The sequence below is a fragment of the Pelecanus crispus genome, chromosome Z, assembly GCF_030463565.1.
Source record: "Pelecanus crispus isolate bPelCri1 chromosome Z, bPelCri1.pri, whole genome shotgun sequence".
Lineage (NCBI taxonomy): Eukaryota > Metazoa > Chordata > Aves > Pelecaniformes > Pelecanidae > Pelecanus > Pelecanus crispus.
In genome coordinates this window covers 13188263-13210934 of record NC_134676.1, presented here as the reverse complement: position 1 = coordinate 13210934, position 22672 = coordinate 13188263, and the positions used below count along the sequence as shown (strand labels likewise).

Here is a 22672-nt window from a genome sequence, read left to right as displayed (position 1 = left end):
AATTCTGCCTATAGTAAGCACTTCAGTGTTTGGGGTTTTGTCAACAAAGAGTGAAACTGGATTTTAGAAGCCAATCTCAGTGTTTGACTGAGGTCTCTCTTCTGCTGTGGTGCATTTAATTAAAATTCTAATTCCTTTCAGAAGAAAACCAATTTAACTTGTAACCAAAACCCAAACAACTTGTTCAAAATTATTTGCCTCTATGATACCTGTTGTAAAAGCTTGATTGCATTTTAACAAATGGGTGTAAGCTCAAAGAACTTCTTTGGGGTCAAATGGGTTTTTTTGCTCAGGTCTTACCTGCCAACACTAGCATAAATAGGTACTTATAGCACTAAGTACAAACATTCAAGCAGTGTGTTTACATAAACAGTAGTTATTACATGTCTTATGATATCTCCCAAAGAAAAAGTTACTGGGAAAACACCTAGTTAGTATACTGCTTTACTGTTCTGCAGCCGTGATTGTTGGCATATAGTTTATGAGCAAACAGTGTTGCGTTTAGTTGCACACAAATAGTCATAGTAAAAGGCATAGCTATAAAGGCACTAGTAAAGCCAAAATTTAGCTTAGAGCTACCAGTGGTGAAGAGACAACATTGGGAAAACATGCATGCATTTCTTCTCTGAATGCGGCAGTGTTCAGCTTGAGCCATTTTGCATAGTAACTTATTTACCTGACAGGTGTGAACTTTGGTTAAAATTTACTTGTACAACATCCAGACTTAGTCAAAGGCAGCAAATTGTGTTTTGTTTTCCACATTATAGGTTTCTTTCTTCATACCACCACCACTTTCATTTTATAACCTTTGCCTCTTTTTAACCTGTCTTGAATGTCTCTGCTGTTCTCATGACGTGGTTTCCTGGTGGTTTTAGTTTTGCTATGTAGTCTTCAAGCTTTGTTTTGGGTCTTCTGAGTGTTGAGAGCAAGTGTTTATATGAATGGCAAAGGGGGATTGTTTTTATGCTCTCAGGGGCTTTTGTTTCTCAGTATTTAATCCAGCAAAACTGTTACTGTTTATTTTTCTTTTTTTTTTGCTTGCCTTTATTTCCAATATCTGACTCTGGATACTGGTGACAAACTAAAATTAGCTTGCTTACTGCCATGGGGGTCCAATTAACTAATAGTTTTCCAGAAAGACTGCAATGCATGTGAACTGATTTGGACTCGGAGGAGGAAGTTCTGAACTCGCTGAGCAGGAAGGGTGTAGCATGTCCTCTAGTTTAATAGTCTTTTGGCTGGAGATTTTAGCCCAACTGTCAGTGCTTCAAAGCTAGAATAAGTGATACTGAGAATTTAATAGGTTTGTTTTGTGTAATTTGGGTCCAAACTGAAGGATATCCTGTGATTGGTTTTACCTCTTGGCTTTGAGATTCTGAAATCCCTTTCCCTATAATCTTGGTAGTGCTGTTTAAGGACCTTTTGTACTTTGGTTGCAATAATACATTTAAGAAAATCAGGAACGGATAGTGAAGGATGAAGCTTGAAAAAATGTGAAGAGTACATTGGAAGCAAATATTAAGTCATATGTGGAAAAGCTTATGAATGAACTCTGGGAGATGGTGGTGTAATACTAAATTTATGCTTATCCATTTACATGTGCTGAGAGAACTTAAAGTATTGGTAATGCTTTATTTGTGTCTTATACAAATAATGAATTTCCTTTTTTGTGTTCACAGCTGCATGTAACTGATACTGTGGGTGTTAAACCACTGACTTAATTATTTAGCTAGTACACTACTGACCTTCTTTACCGGGAGCACATTGCAAACTTATTCTCCTTAATTTAGGAAGTTTTTTCATTAATTTTAATTTGCCTATTTGCTAGAATGTGAGGAATTTAAGAGGGAGGGTGCTGTTGTTTACAGCATGTGTTGAAGGTATGATCTTTGCAACGTAATAATTACTCTTTCTCTCTTTAGGAAATACACATAAAGGAACCCATAGAAAAGGAAGTAAATCCTCACTTATTACCAGGTAACTGTTGTGTATTGAATCATTATAATTAAATAATAAAAAATTAATCATATAAACAATATTTAAATATTCACATGTCTGCAGCAAACACTCATGTGACATCAGTGTCCCAAGTAGTAAATAGAGGGCTTGGTGTAACAACCTGCACAGGCTGAAAAGTTTTAAATAGCTGTATCTGCATGGGTTGTTTTTATAGAGTACAGTATCTTCAGGTAAGCTGCATATGGAGAACTGTCTACACTTCAGTTTGCCCTGTTTCTTAAAAGATAAAAGTTGGGTAGTTTTTTGCTTGTTTAGGAACTGAAGACCGAGAACTAGTGCAAACTTACTTTCTAGTTGCTTTGCTTCTACAATGAGGCTTCTACTATGTAGGCCTTTTGATGCCTCATTTGCTGTTAAGATTTTTTTTTTTTGATTTACAAGTCTTCCTTTTTAAAAAATGTTTTTCAAGATCAGGAAAGATGATGTTAGCAAGATAAAATACAGGTAAAAGCTTAGAGTAAACTAGTACAGTTCTGTTGGGTTTTCTGCACTTTATAGGAAAGACCAAGAGTATGGCTGATTATACCTATTAATACCTGTTTTACTTTCTTAAGCTTGAAGTTCAGTTCCTGCTAATTTTAAGATTAGAACTTCATTGACCATTATTTGTGCAAAGTTGTGTTTGAGAACTTTAAAATAGCCCAGGGACCTGTAAAATAAGTAACATCTCCAGTTAAAGCTATGAAAAATTAACTACGATGAACTTGTAATAATCAACTCAAGTGTTTCAGCATTCTTGGAGTTTAGCAGTAAGGAAAATTGGAACAGTTTTCAACTTACTTATTGACTGTATTAACTACTCTTCAGTGGGCTTTGGGTGGTGGTTTTTTTTTTTTTGAGTACACACTCATATGGTTGCTCTTTGCAATACCACATGTTGTTCTCCTACTGTGTAGAGCAGGCCATGCTTCTGGTTACAGAACTCATAAATGCATGCAGCTGAACAGTGTTCAGTCCATCTTGAGAATTGTTAATAACCTGGAATACTTTCAGTGCACTGATTCCAGGAGCTGCCTCTTAATCTTTTTGTATAACAGTGATGAAATACCTTCAGGCATACAGTTATGAATAGTTGTCAGGAAGTTAATCCTGAGTTTAAGATAACAATTGAAATAATTAAATTACAAATGTCAGTTATGTTGCAAGTCAGTGTTTCTTTTATGCAGGTGAACTGCTGCTTTGTGAGGCAAGCACGGTATACAAGTATATACAAGAAGATGGGTCAAATCGTGGCACCTATGGGAAACTTGTGTGCACAAACTTCAAGATTGCTTTCCTTGACGATGATTCTACTTCAGATGATAATGTAGGAAGACAAGTCTTCTAATTATAACCAAACAGGATCTGAAGACATATAGTGTCTCTGACTAAATAATCATGTCTTTCCATTTTATATAAGGATACAGGATGAATATAGATTTATAAGTTTTAATGGCTGCAAACTAATCAGTCTGCATCTGCTTGGTCTATGCAGATCCTTCCTCAAGCTCTAATGACTATTTAAGTAAAAATGGTGCAAGCCTGTATGTGGATGCTTACATTAGACATATTTTATAACTCTGTGTCTTGTGAGTTAGTAATTTTTTGAAGCTTAAGTTAAAAGAATGAATTGTTTTGAAAAGTAAATCAACAGTTTGTTTAAACCTTATTTCTGACTGCCGCCTGGTAGCAATTGCAAAAGTGCGAATGTCAAATGTACTTGTAATGCTGTATAACATCTGTCTGACTAGACTTTAGGCTACCTCTGCAGAACCATTTCAGGGCTGCACAAGACTGAGCAAGCTGATATTCAGTGGAAATGCTCTAGATAATTGTTTGTGTACCTCAGTAAAGCTCAGAATTATTCCATGCAAAGTCAGATGTTGACTGCAAAGATTTAAAAATCTGGCAAAACGTTTAAAAAGCTGGCAAACATTAAAAAAAGCTAAGAAATCCCCAAATCTTAGAAATTAGTTGAATCTTGTTTCCTTTGTTTTAGGTGCTCAAATGTAGCTGTCAAAGGGGAATGGTAATGGCACACCTTTTTCTGTGCTTGAGCATCTGAAACAATCTGGTCCATTTAGGTGATAAAAGTGAAGGAGAGCCTACTATATGGCGCTCAAGTGCAAGGTGATCTTGACAGTGAAGAAGAATGAGAATAATATGATTAACACACCTTGATTGTAGTCAGAAGTTTCTTGGGGTGAAATTTCAGGGAGTTTAAATGTTAAACTAAGACTTCTGCAGCCAAATGTGCATTTTTGGACCTTCTAGAATTAATTGGGACAAAGCTGCAGAGCCCTTTCCACAGGCGCATGAGATCTATGCTGAAGTTGGTAGTGACCATGCTAATTTCTGTTGCATCACTAACTTTTAAGTCTGGGGTTTGTAACATGCCAAGTCAACTATATTTCTCTTAACAAAAATTCAGTAGTAGCCATCTGATTCTGAGTAGTGCAGACCTGGAAGTAATTTGAATGAGGTTAACTCTGTTCACAGCTGTCTTCATGTAAAATGCAATTTGCTGATTACATCAGCCTTCTGGTAATAATATCTGATGTAACAATGTTTAATTGTGGCATCACTCAAATGTAATTTTTAACTCTGAACTCATGGAATGATAAGTGAAGGGCCCCAAATCACTTCAAGTTTGGCAAAACAGTAGATAAGAGAATTGGGTTGTGTGTGTCTTCATTTTACCCAGTGATAAATCTGGCTGTTATGTTGGAGTATTCTTGGGATGCTTGTTCTTTTAAGAGACTTTCTATTTCCTGCCAGATTCCCATAGCAAGGAAACTTGTCATAAAAGGGCTTGGATTACATCAAGCTACTGTATTTCCTGTTTACTGCAATAATTCTAGTTGGAAAAGTGACTCTCAATAGAAATGCATGCTTTGAAGCTATTTGAAAAGTAAAAACTCTACATTAAAAGCATGGCTGAGACTTAAATAAAACTGGATCTGCAGTTTATAAACTATGCCTGTGTAACCTGCATCTGTCTGTATTTTAGTAACTTCAGTGTTCTGCCTTACACAGCTTATAAGAATAATAAGTAATGCTGATATTAGAATAGGTACTGAATACATCCTTTACTTGTGAGAAGGTGCTACTGCTTAGCAGTGTGAGATTTCTAAGAATTTTTTTCATGTTCTAGGAGCCACAATTTAAGAATAAGATTGTAGGAGAAAACGACATAACCCTGCAATGTGTAGATCAAATCTATGGAGGTAGGTCAGCTTTCTACTCTTCCTTTAACATACCTCACACTTCTGCATGGACATCCGTTTTAGAAAACTGTTAAGAGTTGTCACTTTGGAAACTATGATTGGGTAGTCTGGAAAAAAACAGCTGCAGTTATATTTAATGATGAAATGACAGATAGGGGATCTATCAGAATCCAGTCTTATTCCTCAACCTTGTCAAAGCTACATTTTGAGTAATTATTTTGCTGGGACAGATGAAACAATTCCTTTGAAATGCCATGATTCAGAGCAAAGAAGACTGTACTGTGAAAAGTTTGATTAAGATTGGTGCACAAGGATCTTCCAGTGTTACCAACTATTTCTATAAATATGGAGGTATTCACTTGAGCAATGTGCACTGCAGAGCAGTACAGGTACCAAATTCCCAAACAGTACCTTTTGTTTGTGTAAGAGAACTTTGTTTTGTGAGATTCATGATGTCTTCAAAATATCAAAGGAGATGGAAAATGAGGTTTTAATTTACAAGTAAATCAATGAGTGTCTTGCAGGGCTTACAAGTATGCCTATATTGCAAAAAAGGTAAATGAGAACAGGGCTGGTAGTTTGTAAGTAGTGGGGAAGGCTTTATTGAGAAGCCTGACTTTGGGCTATCATTAGAGTATTCAGAGTATTTATGAGTGGTGGTATGCCTTCATGAAGGAGTGGACTAGGGGGAGACTAGTGGAGTCTGGTTATGAAACACTATTTAGTTTCATGTAAAACGGCTTAGCTGGCAGCACTTGAAGTTGTGAAATGATACATTCTCAAACAGAAGTGAACAAAGGGCTCTCGTGGGGGATTTATGGTGGTTAAAAAAAAATATTCTTTTTTTTAGGAACTTAAAATTATCTGAGTTGTTCGGGGACTTTCCCTTAGGCAAAACTACTAAATTGTGTTCTTTATGCATCTCAAAACTTTGAACTTACTATGCAGTCAGAATGTGAACAGAAATAATCACTGAGCAGCTGGCTTGCTGCAAGTTTGGTTTCTACCTTGCAGGAAGTAGTTTGGGTTTAAAAAAAAGTTGAGTGTATTAGCACAAGAGCTTGCCAGTCTGTTGTAGGATCCTTGTTTTGACTTGCTAAAACTTGGGCTTGAATTAGTTTCTTGAATTTTGAAAAGTCAAGCAGGGATAGCCTTATCAACTGATGGCAAAGTTCTCTTTGATATTTACGTAGACTTTTTAATTTTGCAGTTTATGATGAGAAAAAGAAACGCCTAACTGGACAACTGAGAAAATACCCGGAGAAGCTAATTATCTACTGTAAAGACCTTAGAGTATTTCAGTTCTGCCTGAGATACACAAAAGAAGAGGAAGTGAAAAGAGTAAGTATAGTAATGTAATTTGTTTTTCTTTTTTAAGCTTAGTGTTGGGTGTTTAGTTGTGGGAATGAGGGAAGGATGAAATTTACTCTGAGAGATCCCTTAAACTTGGATCGTTCCCAATTGAATGAGAAAGTGAGACTTGATTTCTCACTAACCTTATTCATTAAACATCGTTATGTATAGCACTGGCTGTTTGAAGAAGACTGGAGCTTGAGAGTACTATATGAAATCAGCTTCAGCTCAGGCAGACTTGTAAAGCTGTTCTGTTTGTGATACAATTCTATTGCATTTTAGACTTCAGCCTTTTTCATATGAAAGCAGTTATTTTCCTGATAACTTGGCTTCTTTTGACGGGTTAATCTGAACTCCAAACTAGGAGTGTAATACCTCTACTTAAATAGTAAGAGTCATTCTGGAAGTTAAACAGATATAATACTTTTCATTAAGCCAAGTAGGTATAGTGTCTTGCAGACAATGGAGAAGGGTTTCTAAAAGTCAGTTTCAGCTGTTGGGGATAGAACCCATTGAACAGTTTTGTTTTACAACCTGGAGAAATCATGTTTTTTACACTGACAGTCTTAGTCTGTGTTTGGGTGTTAATTTTTGGTCCTTTCCTAGATCGTCAGTGGTATAGTTCACCATAGCCAGACTCCTAAGCTGCTAAAACGCTTGTTTCTGTTCTCTTATGCATCAGCTGCCCCGAACAACACAGGTAATGTTTTTCTATTTTTGAGTTGTATTTGTTGCATACTGTTAGTTCCTTAAGTAATCTGGGACACTTCATATCTGAGTTTGTGCTTGGCATGTGACTCTACCCTGCTGGCAGATAGCCTCAGAAGATTCATTTTTTCTCTTGTTACACACTGTTAGACTCGTTGGTAAAAATCTGTCTGCTGCTGGTTTCTGTGTCCCTCAATGTAGTTGCACTCAAATTTTCCAAGCAAGAGTAGCCTCACTGGATTGAAAACTTACGGTGATCAATATGTGCAAATGCTTTCATGTGCTTCTGACTAGAGTGCTCTCATCTAGAAAATATTTTGCTTATTTTATCAATGTGTTTTTTCTGTACTATTGAAGTGAACCAAACTTCCTGCTCTTAATTCTTAAATTATTACATTTTCAGTGGCATCTGACAGAAAGTATTTCCCTTTTTGCTCTTATTTGCAAGTGATTTTCTTCTCCTAGGCAACTGCAAAAAAAAAAGCATAGATTTGCATAGCAAGTTTCCAGTGGACACTGACTTCCTCTTATAGCTAACTTATTACATAATCTTTCCACTTGATTGAACTTGGCTGAATAATGTAGTAAGCTGCAAAATTCAAGATAAAAGGTTGTCATTGCACTTTCTAGCATTTCGTAATTCGGACTTCAGCTGAAGTAATAGCACTGTTCTGAATTAGGAACCTGATTCTTAGTACATCAGGAAAAACCTCTTCTTTCACAGAGGGAAATTTTGATGTACCCAAGGTATTAATCGGACATTTATCAAAATATGTCATGGAACTACAGAATCACTGAGATTAGAAGAAACCTCTGGAGTTTTAGTTGTGTTCTGGTCCATCTCCCCATGTTTAGAGTAGGATTATCTGCAGGAAGCTTACCAGGGTTTTGTCCAGTTGGGTTTTGAATATCGCCAAGGATTGAGACTCCATAACCTTTCTGGACAGCCTGTTTCACTATTTGACCATCCTCAGAGTGAAAAAGTTTATCGTTACATTTAAATGGGATTTGCTGTAGTTCAGCTTGTGCGTACTGCCTCTTGTCATATCACTGGATACCATTGAGTCTAGATCCGTATTCCTTACTCTCCTCCCCTGCTTCTGCTCCCAGTCAGGTGTTTATAGACACTGGAAAGATTTCTTGCCTCTCTGCACCCCCGCCAAGCTTTCTCTTCTCCAGGCTGAATGATCCCAGCTCTGTCTCTCCTCATATCAGGTGCTTCAAGCCCCTCATGATGTTAACATGTCTTCACTGGACTTGGTCCAGCAGGCCTGTGCCTGTGTTGTATGGGGGAGCCCAGCACCGGACACAGCACTCCAGGCATGGCCTCACCAGTGCTGAGCTGTGAGCAAGTCACCTCATTCAACCTGCAGGCAATGTTTTTTCTAATGCAGTCCAAGGATACATTGGCTGCTTTTGCTGCAAGGGCACATTGCTGGCTCAGGTAGTTTCTGCAGGCTTCATCTGTAATTCATCTGTAACTGCGTTCAGTTTGAACTACAGACATCAGAAAGACTGTAAGCTTTTCCAGGTAGAGACTAAACAAATGTGGGAGAAGCCTAGTCTTTGCTGCAACTTTGAAGTGTTGTGCCAGAATTCTTCCATATTTTAATAACTATCTTCAATAATAAATGCCTAGGTCTCACTCTTTATGAAGTTGCTACTGGACAAACCAAGTAGACTTCAGAAATTGGGTTTTATACCTCTTACAGTCTGATACTCTTAAAATCTTAACTTGTTCTTTAGAGCTCATTACTAATGTTCTGTTTCTAGCTGTAAATATTTCATCCATTTTATCTTCTTACAATGGCAAGTTGAAACTTTCCACTATATCTGGGGATTGTGGGTTAATGGTGGGACTTGATGATCTTAAAGGTCTTTTCCAGCCTAAACAATTCTATGATCTTCTGTGGAAATTCTAGCTCTGTTTGGTATTTCACTGTTAGCTGATGTTGCAGGATACTTAATTATGAAGGGTGTCAAAAACAATTGACCTTACTGCATAAATTATGTGGTGGTTATAAAGGATCTGAGGCTAAATCAACTTGCTGTCATAACTGTTGCTGAGGTGGCTAAATAGAAATACAGGAAAAGTTCTCAGTTGAAATGATTACGACTGAATTGCTTTACTCAATTCTCTGCTGTAATCCATTTTCTGCTCTTAGCAAGTGCCTGAAATGTTCTATTCAGTGCAAAACTTCTATCCATGGTGAAGGAATGAACTTTAAATGAAATGCAGTATCTGAATTGCAGAAGGGTTTTTGGTATGATTGTTAATTCTGCATTTAAGTCTGTCTATTATTATCTATATCAGCCAGTCAGCTGCACTTGTATACCGTGGTATTTGCTGCACAGAATCCTGGGTTTTAGGCTGGATATGAGGACAGCCTCAACTGTATGGAGGTCCTGTAAGAACTGATTAGTTTCTGTGAGAGAAACTATTCCTGAAGTTATCAGTTAAAGCAGTATTTGACAGAAGATTTGTTCAAGATCAGACAGAAGCAGTGTGTTGTACAAAGGCATTTTACCTTTGACTCGAGGCTTTCTGTACACAAGAGGTTTTGCTTGCTTACCTTAATGAAAACTAACTACTTGATTTAGGAATGCTTTCATGTTAGAATTCCTGATAGTCTGCAAAGTTAACATTATTGATGTCTGACAGATGGAAGAAACCAAACTGTGATGTTTGATACTCTTGAGGACTGGCGTGATGAGTTGGAGCGGACCAAAGGGAATGTGAAATACAAAGCAGTGACTACCAATGAAGGCTACAGAGTCTCTGAAAAGTAAGTGTGACCTGGTTAATAGTGACCTTTGGAAATACATCTCATCAAGACTTGCAAAAATCAATGCTACCTTTGATGCTGAGCATTACACAGTTGTTTAGGATTTTTTTAAGATCTGGTTTCCGGTTTGATTTATGGGATACTTTGATTTGGGACCTCAGGAGGTTATCTTACATAACCCCTGCTCAAGCAGGATTAACTTCAACATTAGGTCAGGCTACTCAGGATGTTGGTCAGTCAGGCTTTAAATAGCTCTAGGGGTGGAGAATACCACCTTAAAATGGAATAGAAAATATGTCAGTCTGGTACCTACACTTTTGTCATACTTACTGGTTAGGATGATGCTTTCTTAACTTCTGTACCTTTATTTCAAGTTAGATGCACTTGAGATTTTATGTTGTTTTGGCTGGGGGGCTGAGTGAGGAAAGAGTAACTGGTTTAAGGTATATCTGCAAAATGGGCTGATGGAAGTCAAGTTGTATTGCCTTTAGTGGAAGGTTAGAGATGTATACTTCTATCAGCTTAGCTAAGTAGTATCTATTGGTGAATCCTTTAGGATGTATATGTATACATCCTATACCTACATGCTTTGTGTAATATTGTTGTTTAATGGTCGGATCCTGAAGGGTTTTACAGACCTTGGAAACAAACACCGATTTTTTTTTTTTTTTTTTTTTTAAAGAAGTCTTACCTATTTATTGTAGAACTCTGACTTGAGAGACCCAAGCTGAGGTTAAGTACTTATCTTTGTTGCTTCTGTGGGCCTTGAACACAAATAGTATTGGCTGATATTGGAAATTGATGATCTATTAAATGACGTGCTTGGATTGTGATGCAAACTGCTTACAAGGCATGAAAACAGAACTAGTTAGATACAAGGGTATCTTTTGAAACAACAGTGAGAGAACCAAGGCAGTCTTACCAATCAGTCTTAGATGTTACAACTAAATGTTAGTATGTAATTGTAGCCTTGGAAAGGTAGGGGAATGTTGCAGTGAAAATAATGAACAGCTCAAGATTGGAAGAAAATACCTTATCCAGCTGAAAATAAAGGGAGGGTGTTGAGGACAATGTAATTCTCTAGTAGGAAGGATTATTGTAGCTGTAAGAGTGAATATATAATTAGCGTGTGGGCTAGAACGCTCCTCATCACTAAAAGGAGCTTGGAGATTGTTCAGCTTTTAAATACAAGAAACTTTTTTTTTGTTATCTTAGGCTGCCTTTGTATTTTGTTGTTCCCATATGCGTTTCTGAAGAGAGTATCTTGAAGTATGAAGGCAGAGGCATTCCTGTAAGTACATATGCACAACAGAGTAAGAGATCTTATTGAGAAGGCATAATTTCAACAAGCATTTCAGATGTTACTGCATATTATTTTTAGAACTTGGCTCACACACCTAGTCATCTATAGAAGGGGAAATAGGTGCTGGAAGGAGAGGTGCTTGAAGTATTCTGTATTCCCTTTAAACAGTGTAAAGCAAAATGGGGGTTCACAGTGCCCGTTTACTTATCAGCTGTCTAATGTCCTATAGTCTTCATATACTACTAGTCTGTCTATCCACCAGCCTGTTTTTCATGAGACGGAGTACTGACTGGCATCTAGCTGGGGCAGGATGTAGGCTTGAAATACTATTTGGATATTGGAGTGAAGACCATGAATGTGTGGATATAGATGAATACCTTCAGTTGCCTAGCTTGGGTACTGGTAAGTAGTATGGCTGTGATGAGGCAGCGTTTTTACAAAGCCAGGTAGCCTAGCTGAAAAACTAGTTCTACCAGTCTCAACAGAAAATGAAGTTAGATATACTGTTTTGCACCCTGTAGCAAGCTGGCTTTGGCTTCCTACCTCATACCAGAGTTTAAGAACCAGTAAGACAGAGTAGATAGAAACAAGGAGCCAAGTAACCTCACTTATGAGGTCTTACCTTAGTTGCTGCACGTCCATCGAGTTTACCAGAGAAATCCATATTCACTTCAAGCTCTTAATTTAATCTGTCCATGGAGAAGACAGTGCTGTACTGTGCTGCCCAATTTGTCCTTTCAGTTAGTTAGTGAAGTTCAAAATAGTTTCTTTCACTTTTTCTCAGATAGTCAACCAGACAAATTATAGTGGCTGTGACACAAACAGAAGTGTGTGGTGTTTGGTTTTTTGCATCTTGCATTGTGCAGAGGCCTTGTATAACTCTTCTAATTACTTCCAAATCCTTTTGGGGGAGCTACTGTCAAAATAGCTTGATTGTATTAAATCAGTTTGACATGGCAGTAAAAGGACAATATAGTCAATCTTGATGATGGTGGGGTTTCTGCATCCTTCTGAGGTGCACCTCCTGACTACTGTAAATTGGTAGCAGAACTCTGACTTCTGATTTGACTTGTGTAATATTTGTGATGAAAATTATTCTGACTCGCAGTTTCAAAGCAAGTTTAAAGATCGACTTCAGAGCTTCAGGCAGTAGGTGTGAGTCAGAAATTACATGTAAAGGGAAGTAAGAAGCTTTGAGGACTGACTTGCTACAAGGAATACCTGTAACTACACAATCTGATTTAGTTGTGGAGTTCTTGTTTAATATCATGTATATGCCTAGGTGACCCTTCATGTGTAGCTCACATGGAAAGGCATGACGGTGTATCTATTGTGAGTTATCTCAAGGCTGAAATACAAAAAAACCACCACTACACCTGTGTGGAGAAACTGAAAGCTAATATATATGTTACTTATAAGAGCCATCTTGCTGTGGCTTATTTTCCAATGTAATTTGGCCACAGACACTTTGATCAATTTTTTTTCAACTATGAGCACAGTTGAGAAAGTAATGTTCTGCTATAATCTGACATTTTATATTTCCCTGTGCTTGTATAAACCTTAACTTAAAACTTGCAAGCAATAATACAGAGTACTGAGGCATGTAGTTTTGGTGCAGATGTGGAAGTTTGCTTCTACTGGTGAGTTCGTTGAATACACCAGAAAAATCAATAAAACACAGCATGGACAAATTTCTTGTAATCACTCAGTCACTTGAGTAAATAATTTGTATGGGACAATTTACCAATTTTTATCACCTGGTAAATGTCTTTCTGCAGATCTGGTGTTGGTCTTGCCATAATGGTGCCGCGCTTCTCAAAATGTCTGCATTTCCCAAAGAACAGGATGACAGCACTTCACAAATGCAAAAAGCCTTCTTGGATGGGTCAGTAATAGCTATTCTGTCCACAACACTTTGCTTGGTATGGACCTTGCTTCTCTTTTTCCATATATGCTGTATCTTTTTAAGCTTGCACGCATCAGGAAACGAGTTGTAGATCTAAAAGTAGTTTTCTGAGGTGGAATAGGTTTAAGCCCTTGGCCTAACAGCATCTGTCAATTGTGCAGGACTGTAACATCACTGAAGGCTTACTTGTGGAAGTACTGACATATGTATCAGATGAAACTTTGTACAAACTGTGGCTTGTTATTAGGTAAAGCAGCACTAAAGCCTGTAGGTCTTAAGTACAGTTGAAGTATCAGCAGCTGATGGTCTCAACTGTGTTTGCAAGTAAGTGGAGTCTAGACTCCATCCCTAAACATGAATTTGCAAGATGAGTTTTAAATCTCTCTGAACTCTATTGTCTTCTCAGAACTAGATTTGTGTTCTTCAATAACTTTAGATAAAATGACCTAAAATCACTGAGACAATCTAGCAGTTCACTACTGCTACTTTCAGATGTGATGGCAGACAGCCCTTCGCTTCAGCTGAGTTAGCCGAATTAGCTCAGCAGTCTGAAAAATGCCAAAGTTAACATAAGGAAAGAGCACAGCTGCCTGGCTGAGAGTAACAGCAATGACTTGTGGTCTTTTTCTGACTTCTTTTTAACCTGTTGGGTGTCCTGGAGGGAACATCTCTCTTAGCAGCAAGCTATTAGATCAGGCTAGTATGTACTGTTTGTACTGCTTCACTGCCAGCTCCTTTCTCCTCATAGATGGAGAACTTGTTAATTACACAGAACTAACAGAAAATAGCTTGATAAGGCTCTTAAAACCTCTTCTGTTTTTAAAGATAATTATACTTGCATGGGAAAGGCTTTTGACCCTTTCTGCACATCCTCTAATGTTTCTCCCCTAAAATGCGGAAGTTTACATGACTTGTAGCCCTTTGTAATGCTGTTTGTGAAAGTAAGTAAAAGTAGCAGTAAGCTGTAACGAGGTATCAGCTGATATTTTGATCTCTTGTCTGTGGCCCTCTGGAATTGGGGCAGTATTGGTGGTTTTCTTTGCTATGGAGTACTGGTGGTTAACCACCAGTATTTAAAAATATATCTACAAATTGTCCATAAGGGTGTGTTAACATGCCATTGTAATAGTAATCTGAACTCAAGCACACAGCAGATGTTTACAATTAACAGCTTTTATTGAAATAGTTGTTTGAAGCCAGATCTTCTACCACATTGTTTACTTCAATTTGGAAGAAGTATTGTAATTGACACATGATCGCTTTTCCTGAATTATCTTATCTGATGCATCTTCCGGTAGGTCTAGTAACCTGCATTTCTGACGTGGACTCCGGTAGTTCTCACTTTAAGCAGGCTTCTCTGCTAGAACACAAAGTAAACAAAGTACTTGTCCTGTCTGGGCAAGTGCCTGCGAGGCTTCACTTCTGAAGTATGAGCTAGAGCAGCTTTTCCCAAATCTTCACAATACAAAGCCAGCATGACAACAGAGGTTTTTACTTAAGCTGATGTCCATCTGAGCTCTGGAGCCTGAATGAAAGGGGACGTTCTGGGTCCAAACCAAAGCTTCATCTGGCCTGGTATTTTTTCCTCTCCTCCTAGGGAAAAAATTAGCAGATATGTAGGGAAGTACAAGGCAGGTATACTGTCTTGTTTGAGTCCAAATTGTTTCTTCTTTCTTTTACTCATTTGTTTCATTATCAGACCAGGCAGCTAGGTATCAGAATGTAATTTCGTTGGTAAAAGTCAAGAAAAATTTTAAGTGTCTGCTGGGAGGTTTGGGTGTTCTATCCATCTCCTCTTTCTGGATTCACCTCTAAATAGCCTGCTAGTAAAGTAATTTTGGTGTGTCTAGTGAAGACAATACTAAAGAAGCAAAAATCAAGTGGTGGTTGTAATATTCATAACTGCACAAATATGCACGAATATAATTTTATCAGTGTAACAGTTAAGAGCAGCAAAACTTGTCATAACTTGTAGGCAAGCTTCCAGACAATGTTTAAAAATGCATGGAGGCCATTAGCTTTCTAGGGTGTGTACCTCTTCACCTTACAGCTGTTTCCCAAACCATACCTATTAACTTTGTCTTCGGTAATAATGGTTGGTGCATTATTTGACTTGTGAAGCAGAAGGGCTTTAATCTCTTGATGATTTGATTTAGAATCTATAAGACAATTAGCAAACCTCCCTATGAACTCCTGAAGACGGATGACTTGTCAAGCAGCCTTCCATCTCTGCAAGATATCCAGACTGCATACATGAAATTTAAACAGCTGTTTTTGATAGGTAAGTCAAACTTTAGTCTTTTGTCTCTAAAGTGACTGAGATGCAAAGCATAACAGTGCTGTTTTATGTCTCATGAGTACAGCCCTTGCCTTGATTCGTGTCTAGCTTTTGACAGTGGTTAAAAGCAGACTTTTAAATATGTAACTGAAGACTGTGCTTATGACTGGAATGTTAATGGAGACTCCTAGTTCTTAGACTTACTACCTCTTGCTAAGCAGTCACAATATCTGAAAATTACTTTTAAAGAGAGTGACTATGAAGTTTAAATGTTAGTGGGATTCACATTTATGGGAGGGATTTTTCAATCTTCTGTGGTCCATTGAAATTGAATATTAAGTGTTAACCTTTTAAGCCTTTGTGCTATGTCAAGAGCTGAGTCTAAATGCTAATAAATTTTTGCCCTAGCTGTTGTTACAAACTAGTCACATCTCAAAACATATTAAGTGTGAGCTTGTTTAAAATTCTGTCTTAGAAGGCTGTAGGGCTAAACATGACTACTGTAAATACTAAGTCCACTTGAAAGGAGTAAAAATGGGAGCCATGTGGAAGTATAATCTAGGCTTTCAGACTGTTTTCTGGAACTCTTACGTATTTTGCTGTTATGAAACAGTACTTTGCCCTCACGTCTTGGCATGACAAAAGCTCCACACCACCTTGTAACTGTGCAATGTGCCATTGGGCCATTTTGGACAGTGGGTCTTTGTCGCAACCCAGGGTCGCTGAGGTTTTGTGATTCTCTTGGGCTAAATTAAGGTGAAATGACACCAGACAATCGGTTAAACACTTTAGTGGTGGTAGAAACAACCTGAACTGGGAAAGCATAATGGTAGGCAACGGGGGTTCTAATTGGAATACTTACAAGAAGAAAAGGAAAAGAGGAAAAAGAGGGGGAGAGAGTGTGAGTGTTAAAACCACCCTTGGATCGCGCAGTATTGGTGGTAGGTGTGACAATCCTCTGGTAGCGCATGTGTGCACAGCTCCTTGGATTTGTGTCTTTTGTAGACCAGTCCCTGTAGAGCAGTCCCTGCCTCTCAGTTGCACTGATCCCACCCCCTTGAGGACTTACATGGTTCTTGTTCCAGAATGTTCTTGATCGTCTGTGCAGGTGCCATTGTGGTCGCAAGGGGTCTTTCAGGTGGTCATGAACCCCTTCCTCAAATGAACTCTGTATGATCTCTGGCCATATATGGTGAGTTGTAAGGTTGGACTGCGCATCTCCTGACACACCTTCCTGGCTCTGTGCCAATCGACTTCTCACCTGTGGTTTAGTGTTATTATGCAGATTTTAACTTGTCTCACCAAATGTTTGAGACATCAACATACATTAACTCTTTCAGTCCCTCACACTCTTCTACAAGCTAATGAAGGTAAATGTTGTAGTAACCTCTGTCTGGAGGCGTGCTGAACACTGGGGCAGTTCACCTGTGGCTGTTGATGTTGGACATAGCTGAACTGATCATCACTGAGGAACTGTGTGTTTGCAGTGTAGCCTACAGACAGTATCCAAGTCCTATTTGTTTTATACATGGAATTTCACTGGTAAGTTGATATTGATTGCAAATTAGTATGCATGGTTTCTGGTAAATATGTAGTAAAGGTTTTAGTGACACTCTGAAGAGAAGTCTTAACACATATGAGATATTTGGCAGTGTTTCACATTGAGGATTTTGTCCAGAATACACTGTCAAATCCACAGTGAATCTTAGGAGCTAAAACCAATTACCTATATTTTCATGCAGTTTCTGGTAACCTACCCTCCTATAGGAAAAAGGCCAAAGTTTGAATTTAACATCTCTCAGGAAATATTGCATATTTCCGTGGTGTAATTGTATCATTGTCTTATATTACTTGAAGCAAAAGGGAATATGTTAAAACTGCATTCCAGTGTTTTTGTCTTACAGCTTTTTAAATCAGCTTTGTTAGTAGGCTATAGCTCACTGAATATAGCATGATGCACTAGCAGTCTGAGAAAACCATTCAGGTAACTTCTTGCAGAGGTGTTAAGATCTTACAGGAATTGACTACGTTACTACTGTCTTTCAAAGTCTGAACACACTAACCATTATTTTTGTTCTAATTTGATTTAGGTAACTTCCAGTGTAACTTAAATTTCCTGAACACATGCCCAAACTGAAGTTTCAGTTATAAAAATTCTCATTAAGTAAAGCAGAAACCACAACAGTAGGTAGCTGCTTGAAAGAGAATTTTGATGGGGAAAGCTTGGATCCTCTTAAATTGTTCCTCTTATTTGAAATGTGGCAAAGGCAGATGCTGTTTCTGCTAGACTGCTCACAAGTCTCATTGTATGCCATTTCCCCACATACTTTAAATGAGGCTTTGAACACTTCAGTTCTCAAACCCTAGTGGAGTCTAGTTGAGTATTTCTTCATTGTCCTAGAAGTTAGGGAGGAAGGGAAAACTTGCTCTCTATTGTGATGCTATTAAGCAAAATACCTTGATTAAGGGGTATAACAAGCTGCAAGTATTTTGTTGTGCCTTTAAAAACAAGTTCCTATTTTGACTTGGAGATGACTTTGGCTGGGGAGAACTGCCAGACCAAGCAATTATTTGTAGAGGCCTGCATACAAGTGGCTGAGTCTAATTGCTGTTGAGTATGATTGAACAAAACAGCCACACTTAATGTTGCTACTCAACTTTTTAGAGTAATACTCTTCTATACTGTCCATAATGTAAGAAAACTAAAGAAAACTTCAGTATGAAATACAAATGTTATCACTATAGATAAAAGCCTGTTATTTCTATAGGAAAAAAGACACAAATCCCTTTTCCTTGGTATGGTTTTCGGGTGGTTTTGAAGGACTAGAAATTGGTACTATGATTTTGCCGTGATTCAGAACGGACAGAGGTTTTTCAAATAGTGATGGCAGGCTAAAATGGAACATGAGATTTGGGTGTAAGGGAGTATTCTAAGACTCGGATGGAAAGAAGGTGAACTGGAGAGTAAAGGGTATCTTTCTTGAAGTACTGTATTGTATGTACTTTAAAGGGTATCATACTTAAAGGTTTGAAGTTAATTTGAAGATGTTAGAAAAGATTGGAGAAAACTACATCTAATGTGAATGGAACTAATTAGGGACCTTTGAAGATGCATTCTAATGCTTATTTTGTGGAGAACTAGTTTCTGTGGCCAGGGTGAAATGAATCAGGGAAAGAAAGTTGGGGTTTGGGGGGGTTTTTTAATTTGTAATGAACAGAATGAGGGGCGTGAGCAGGCACGGAGGCAGAACAGCTACAGGAACAAAACAGATAAATGTCTGTACACTTGAGGGTCATAGATGCAAGCTGCAGAAAACAAGACAGAAGTGAGTATGTGTTGGAAGTAAACATGGGAAGTATATGGGGAGACTTTGGTAGGTGAAACGAAGTTACACAGAAACATACAGGGCTGAAGCTATTGGGGGGAGGGCAGGGAAGGAGGGAAGTATGGTGTATCTTAGTTGTTTCTCAGTAATAGAACTGTGTTGACCTTGGGCTTCACAGTTTGTGTCTGATGCAGGAAAGGTAATCGATTCTGGTTTTAATTGACTGTACCAGCTTGCAACACCTTTCCAGTTTCTGAATACTGGCTTTGATAGAAATAAAAGCAATAGAGATTTAGGTTGCATTTAACCAGCCACAAAAATCTGAGTGACATTCGTAAGAGTTTAGTGACTTTGTGGTATTGTCCTTGGCCTCCTGGTTTATCTTAGCTATTCCCTTTTGATGTATTTTAATGCCTCTTCAGTTGCAGTGAAAACTGTTTAAAACCTTTTTCACATAGTCTTACATCCCATAAATTTGTGTAACCCCCTTCTAAAACTCCTTCATGTTTCTGGCTCTAATGGTGATGACTTTCAAAATCCAGCTGTCTTATGTTAAGCTTTATACAGATCATGCTTTAGAGTCATGGCAACTGGAACTTGGAAGAACCATCTCCTCTGATTAAACTTCTTTTATTTCCTTTCGCATTTTGTCAACAGATTTATTTACTTGGTTTGGTTGCTATGAACCTACAGCATACTTTTTCTAAAAGCCTATGGTGCTATAAAACTTTACTGGTGTTTGTAGGACTACTTCACCTCCTCATTTAGTTACAGGGTGTTGACTTTAGCAGTGATTAAGATTTACTGATTCTTTAGTATTGGTTGGTTTATAACAGTTAACTACTGAAGAGTAATACAATGGATGGCTGCTAATTAGCACTACATATATGTGAACAAACCAATTTTTTGTTTTGTTTTTTGCAGATAACAGTACAGACTTCTGGGCAACTGATGTGAAATGGTTTTCATTACTGGAGAGCACAAACTGGCTAGAGATAATCAGGTTCGCTATATCCATAATGTTCTGGGTTTCAGATTGTTGTTAAATGCATTTGTTGTGGGTTTTCTAGCTATTTTCTTGAAATATGATGGCATTCTTCACCTCCAGTAGGAAAGAAAATTAAGACAGACTTATGCTCCCATTTATGTGTCTTATTTCTACAACTTGAGACAGTATTTTTACAGCACGGGCTTGTGTTAAGCCTCCCACATTAAAGGATGTGAAAAGCAGCAGATCATTCCAATTACAACTATTCCACCAAATCTGTTAGACTTGTAATTTCCCTCCTGCACTTAGTCACCGTCTTTCCAAACTGAAGAATCCTATTTGTTTCTTGCATGAAACCTATTCCGTGTCTCTGACTAGCCTTGCCGTTCTTCTCTGTACTCTCTACTTCTGTAATATCCTTTAGGACGGGATGAACTGCAGTATTCAAGATGTTAGCCCACCAAAGATTTATAAAATGACAGTTGTTCTCAGTTTTGTCCCCTTCCTCTCCTGATTGTTCCTCAAGTTCTTTTTTCTTCTCTCAGCAGTCCGCAGTGAGTAAGTGTTGGAATGGTGTTGGCTAACTTAAGGCTTGTTATAGTGGAATGTTGAGGGTTTTTATTTTTCAGAGTTACTTTGTGCTAGCTTTAGTGTCTGTCAGTTTATTCTGTGATCATTTGTTACCATGAAGTGCTTCTGCAGTATTCAGCAGTCAACTTTAGTTCTCTCTAGTCTTAATAACAATCAATAAATATTGATAGTTACTCTTTCCTTAATTCAGAATATAAATGTATATTGAATGAGAGGTTCTAGTGAAGATCATGTGTTGAAAAATGCATTGGCATAACCAATATTACAAGTAGTTTAAATGCCAGCCTAAGTTCTGTCCTTATGTTCTTTTGAGACTGGTCATTTCCATACTTGAATCCAATTGCTTCCTGGATCAGCCTGGTCTTGGCTCTTGCAGTTAGTAGGAATTGCTTCTCAGCTATTCTAGGTGCTAGAACAAAGCATCTGACAACTCCACACTTACAAAATAAACTGTCACCTTCTGTTAGTGACCTAAGCAGTTGCAAGAATCCTAATTTGTGTGCAAACTTTTGCTGAAATTAACCAACTTTATGAAGAGTTAGGTCTTGAAATGAACAGTGTTACATCTAGCTTTCTGTGATCTTTAATTCCACTCAGTCTTCCTTGTGTAATGATAATTTCTGAATAAATTTTGTCTGCATGTTTACAAGATCTGATTGCTGATCCTTCCCTCTGCCTCTTAAAACCAGATTATGGGAGAAATGTAGTATGCAGTAGATTAGAACATAAGTGTGGTGATTTTGACTCTTTCCAGGACAAAGATCTGGCTCTTAGCAATTGTAATACTTCCGTGTGTATGTGACGGCTGCTATTGATCCAGAATAAAGTATTGTATTACAAATGTACAAAGATAACTGCAAATTCATGACCAATGGGCAAATAAAGATACCTCTTGAGAGTTTGCTCTTGAGGCTAAACAGTTCTTCATTTACTCAAGTTGAGCATGGGTTTTGTTGTTTTAAAGGACTAGTCAAGTTTCAGTAGTATGATATTCTAACCCCTTTTAGGGGAAACTAATACAAGAAACTTAATTGTAAAAATGCTATGAAAATGTTCACTTACCTTTTCCTGTACCACAACAGGCGAGTCTTGAAGAAAGCAATAGAAGTTGCTGAGTATCTGGAAAGACAGCACACAAATGTTCTCCTTATAGGTAAGAATTTAATGAGATTGTCCTATATATGTTTTTTTCTTAAATTCCTCTTGAATTTCTTTAGATGTAGCTTAAGCTGTAAGTTTACAATGATGGTAGAGGCTGGTAAAATTCATAGAGTACTTGAAGTACCAGATACCTAAATCTTTCACACTCCTGGAAATGCTTCCTGTAGCTAAAAAAAACATGGTAAGCGTAGTTCCAGGCTAAGAGAAACATGTTGTGAATGAGAAAGCTGCTGATAAATTGGCAGGAGAATCACGCTACTTCTTGTTTATGCATTCCTCTTTCCTAACTTATTTTATTGAAGGTCTCCTAGACCTTTTGCTGTACTTTAAGAGGCTGGGGGGGACACACCTACACAAACAACACGGAACATGAAACCTTTCTAAAGGGATGGTTTTATATTCTACATACACACTGTACACTATTTAGTCTCTTTATTAAGAATACATGAAAGAATATACTTATTGTACACATCTTGAGCAGTTTGTTTTCCTAGATTGAATAAAGTAACCACATGGAAAACCAAACTCAATGTTAACCATTAAGCTATTTTTGGATTAGTAATTTAGTTGGGTTTTTTCCTACACACTGCCATTTGAGAAATGTAGTATGGGGAAGACATGTTTCTAGAAGGCACCTGAAGGGTGAAGAATGTATGTTGCATGAGGAGGCAATTTCACACTTTGTGAAAAGATGCATACAGGACAGGAGAGCAGATAGCTGTCCTGGTAGCATAGGGCAGGAAGGGCAGTATGTGCATTGTGGGAGACTGAAGGTCATAGGCATCAAAGTTATAGTAGTAAAAGCTTGTTTTGTGCAGGTTTTATTGTCAAAGTATTATCCTAGTGTAAGTGTACAAGAAACCTTACGTTTTTATAAAGGGAAGTATTGGAAATGTGGATTAATTTCTGTCTGATGCTAGAACACTTGCAAGAAACTGTATTTCTCTGATCTTGAAATACAATTTTGTTTATGTGAAGCTAGCGATACTTTGCTTTCTTATCCAAAGTTTTAGGAATGGCTTAGTGGACAATGTGGTTTCTGTTCTC

At 37.8% G+C, this 22672-nt stretch overlaps 1 protein-coding gene across 1 annotated transcript in view; it reads left to right on the top strand.

The window, feature by feature from the left end:
* Positions 1 to 22672, top strand: part of MTMR12 (myotubularin related protein 12) — a 36020-nt gene that overhangs the window by 7287 nt on the left and 6061 nt on the right. Inside the window, exons 2-12 of the mRNA XM_075725946.1 lie at positions 1923 to 1977; positions 3186 to 3325; positions 5153 to 5225; positions 6436 to 6566; positions 7185 to 7278; positions 9949 to 10072; positions 11288 to 11363; positions 13154 to 13260; positions 15438 to 15562; positions 19810 to 19888; positions 21547 to 21617. Of these exons, the coding sequence (XP_075582061.1) occupies positions 1923 to 1977; positions 3186 to 3325; positions 5153 to 5225; positions 6436 to 6566; positions 7185 to 7278; positions 9949 to 10072; positions 11288 to 11363; positions 13154 to 13260; positions 15438 to 15562; positions 19810 to 19888; positions 21547 to 21617 (1075 nt within the window). The remainder of the gene's footprint in view (positions 1 to 1922; positions 1978 to 3185; positions 3326 to 5152; positions 5226 to 6435; positions 6567 to 7184; positions 7279 to 9948; positions 10073 to 11287; positions 11364 to 13153; positions 13261 to 15437; positions 15563 to 19809; positions 19889 to 21546; positions 21618 to 22672) is intronic.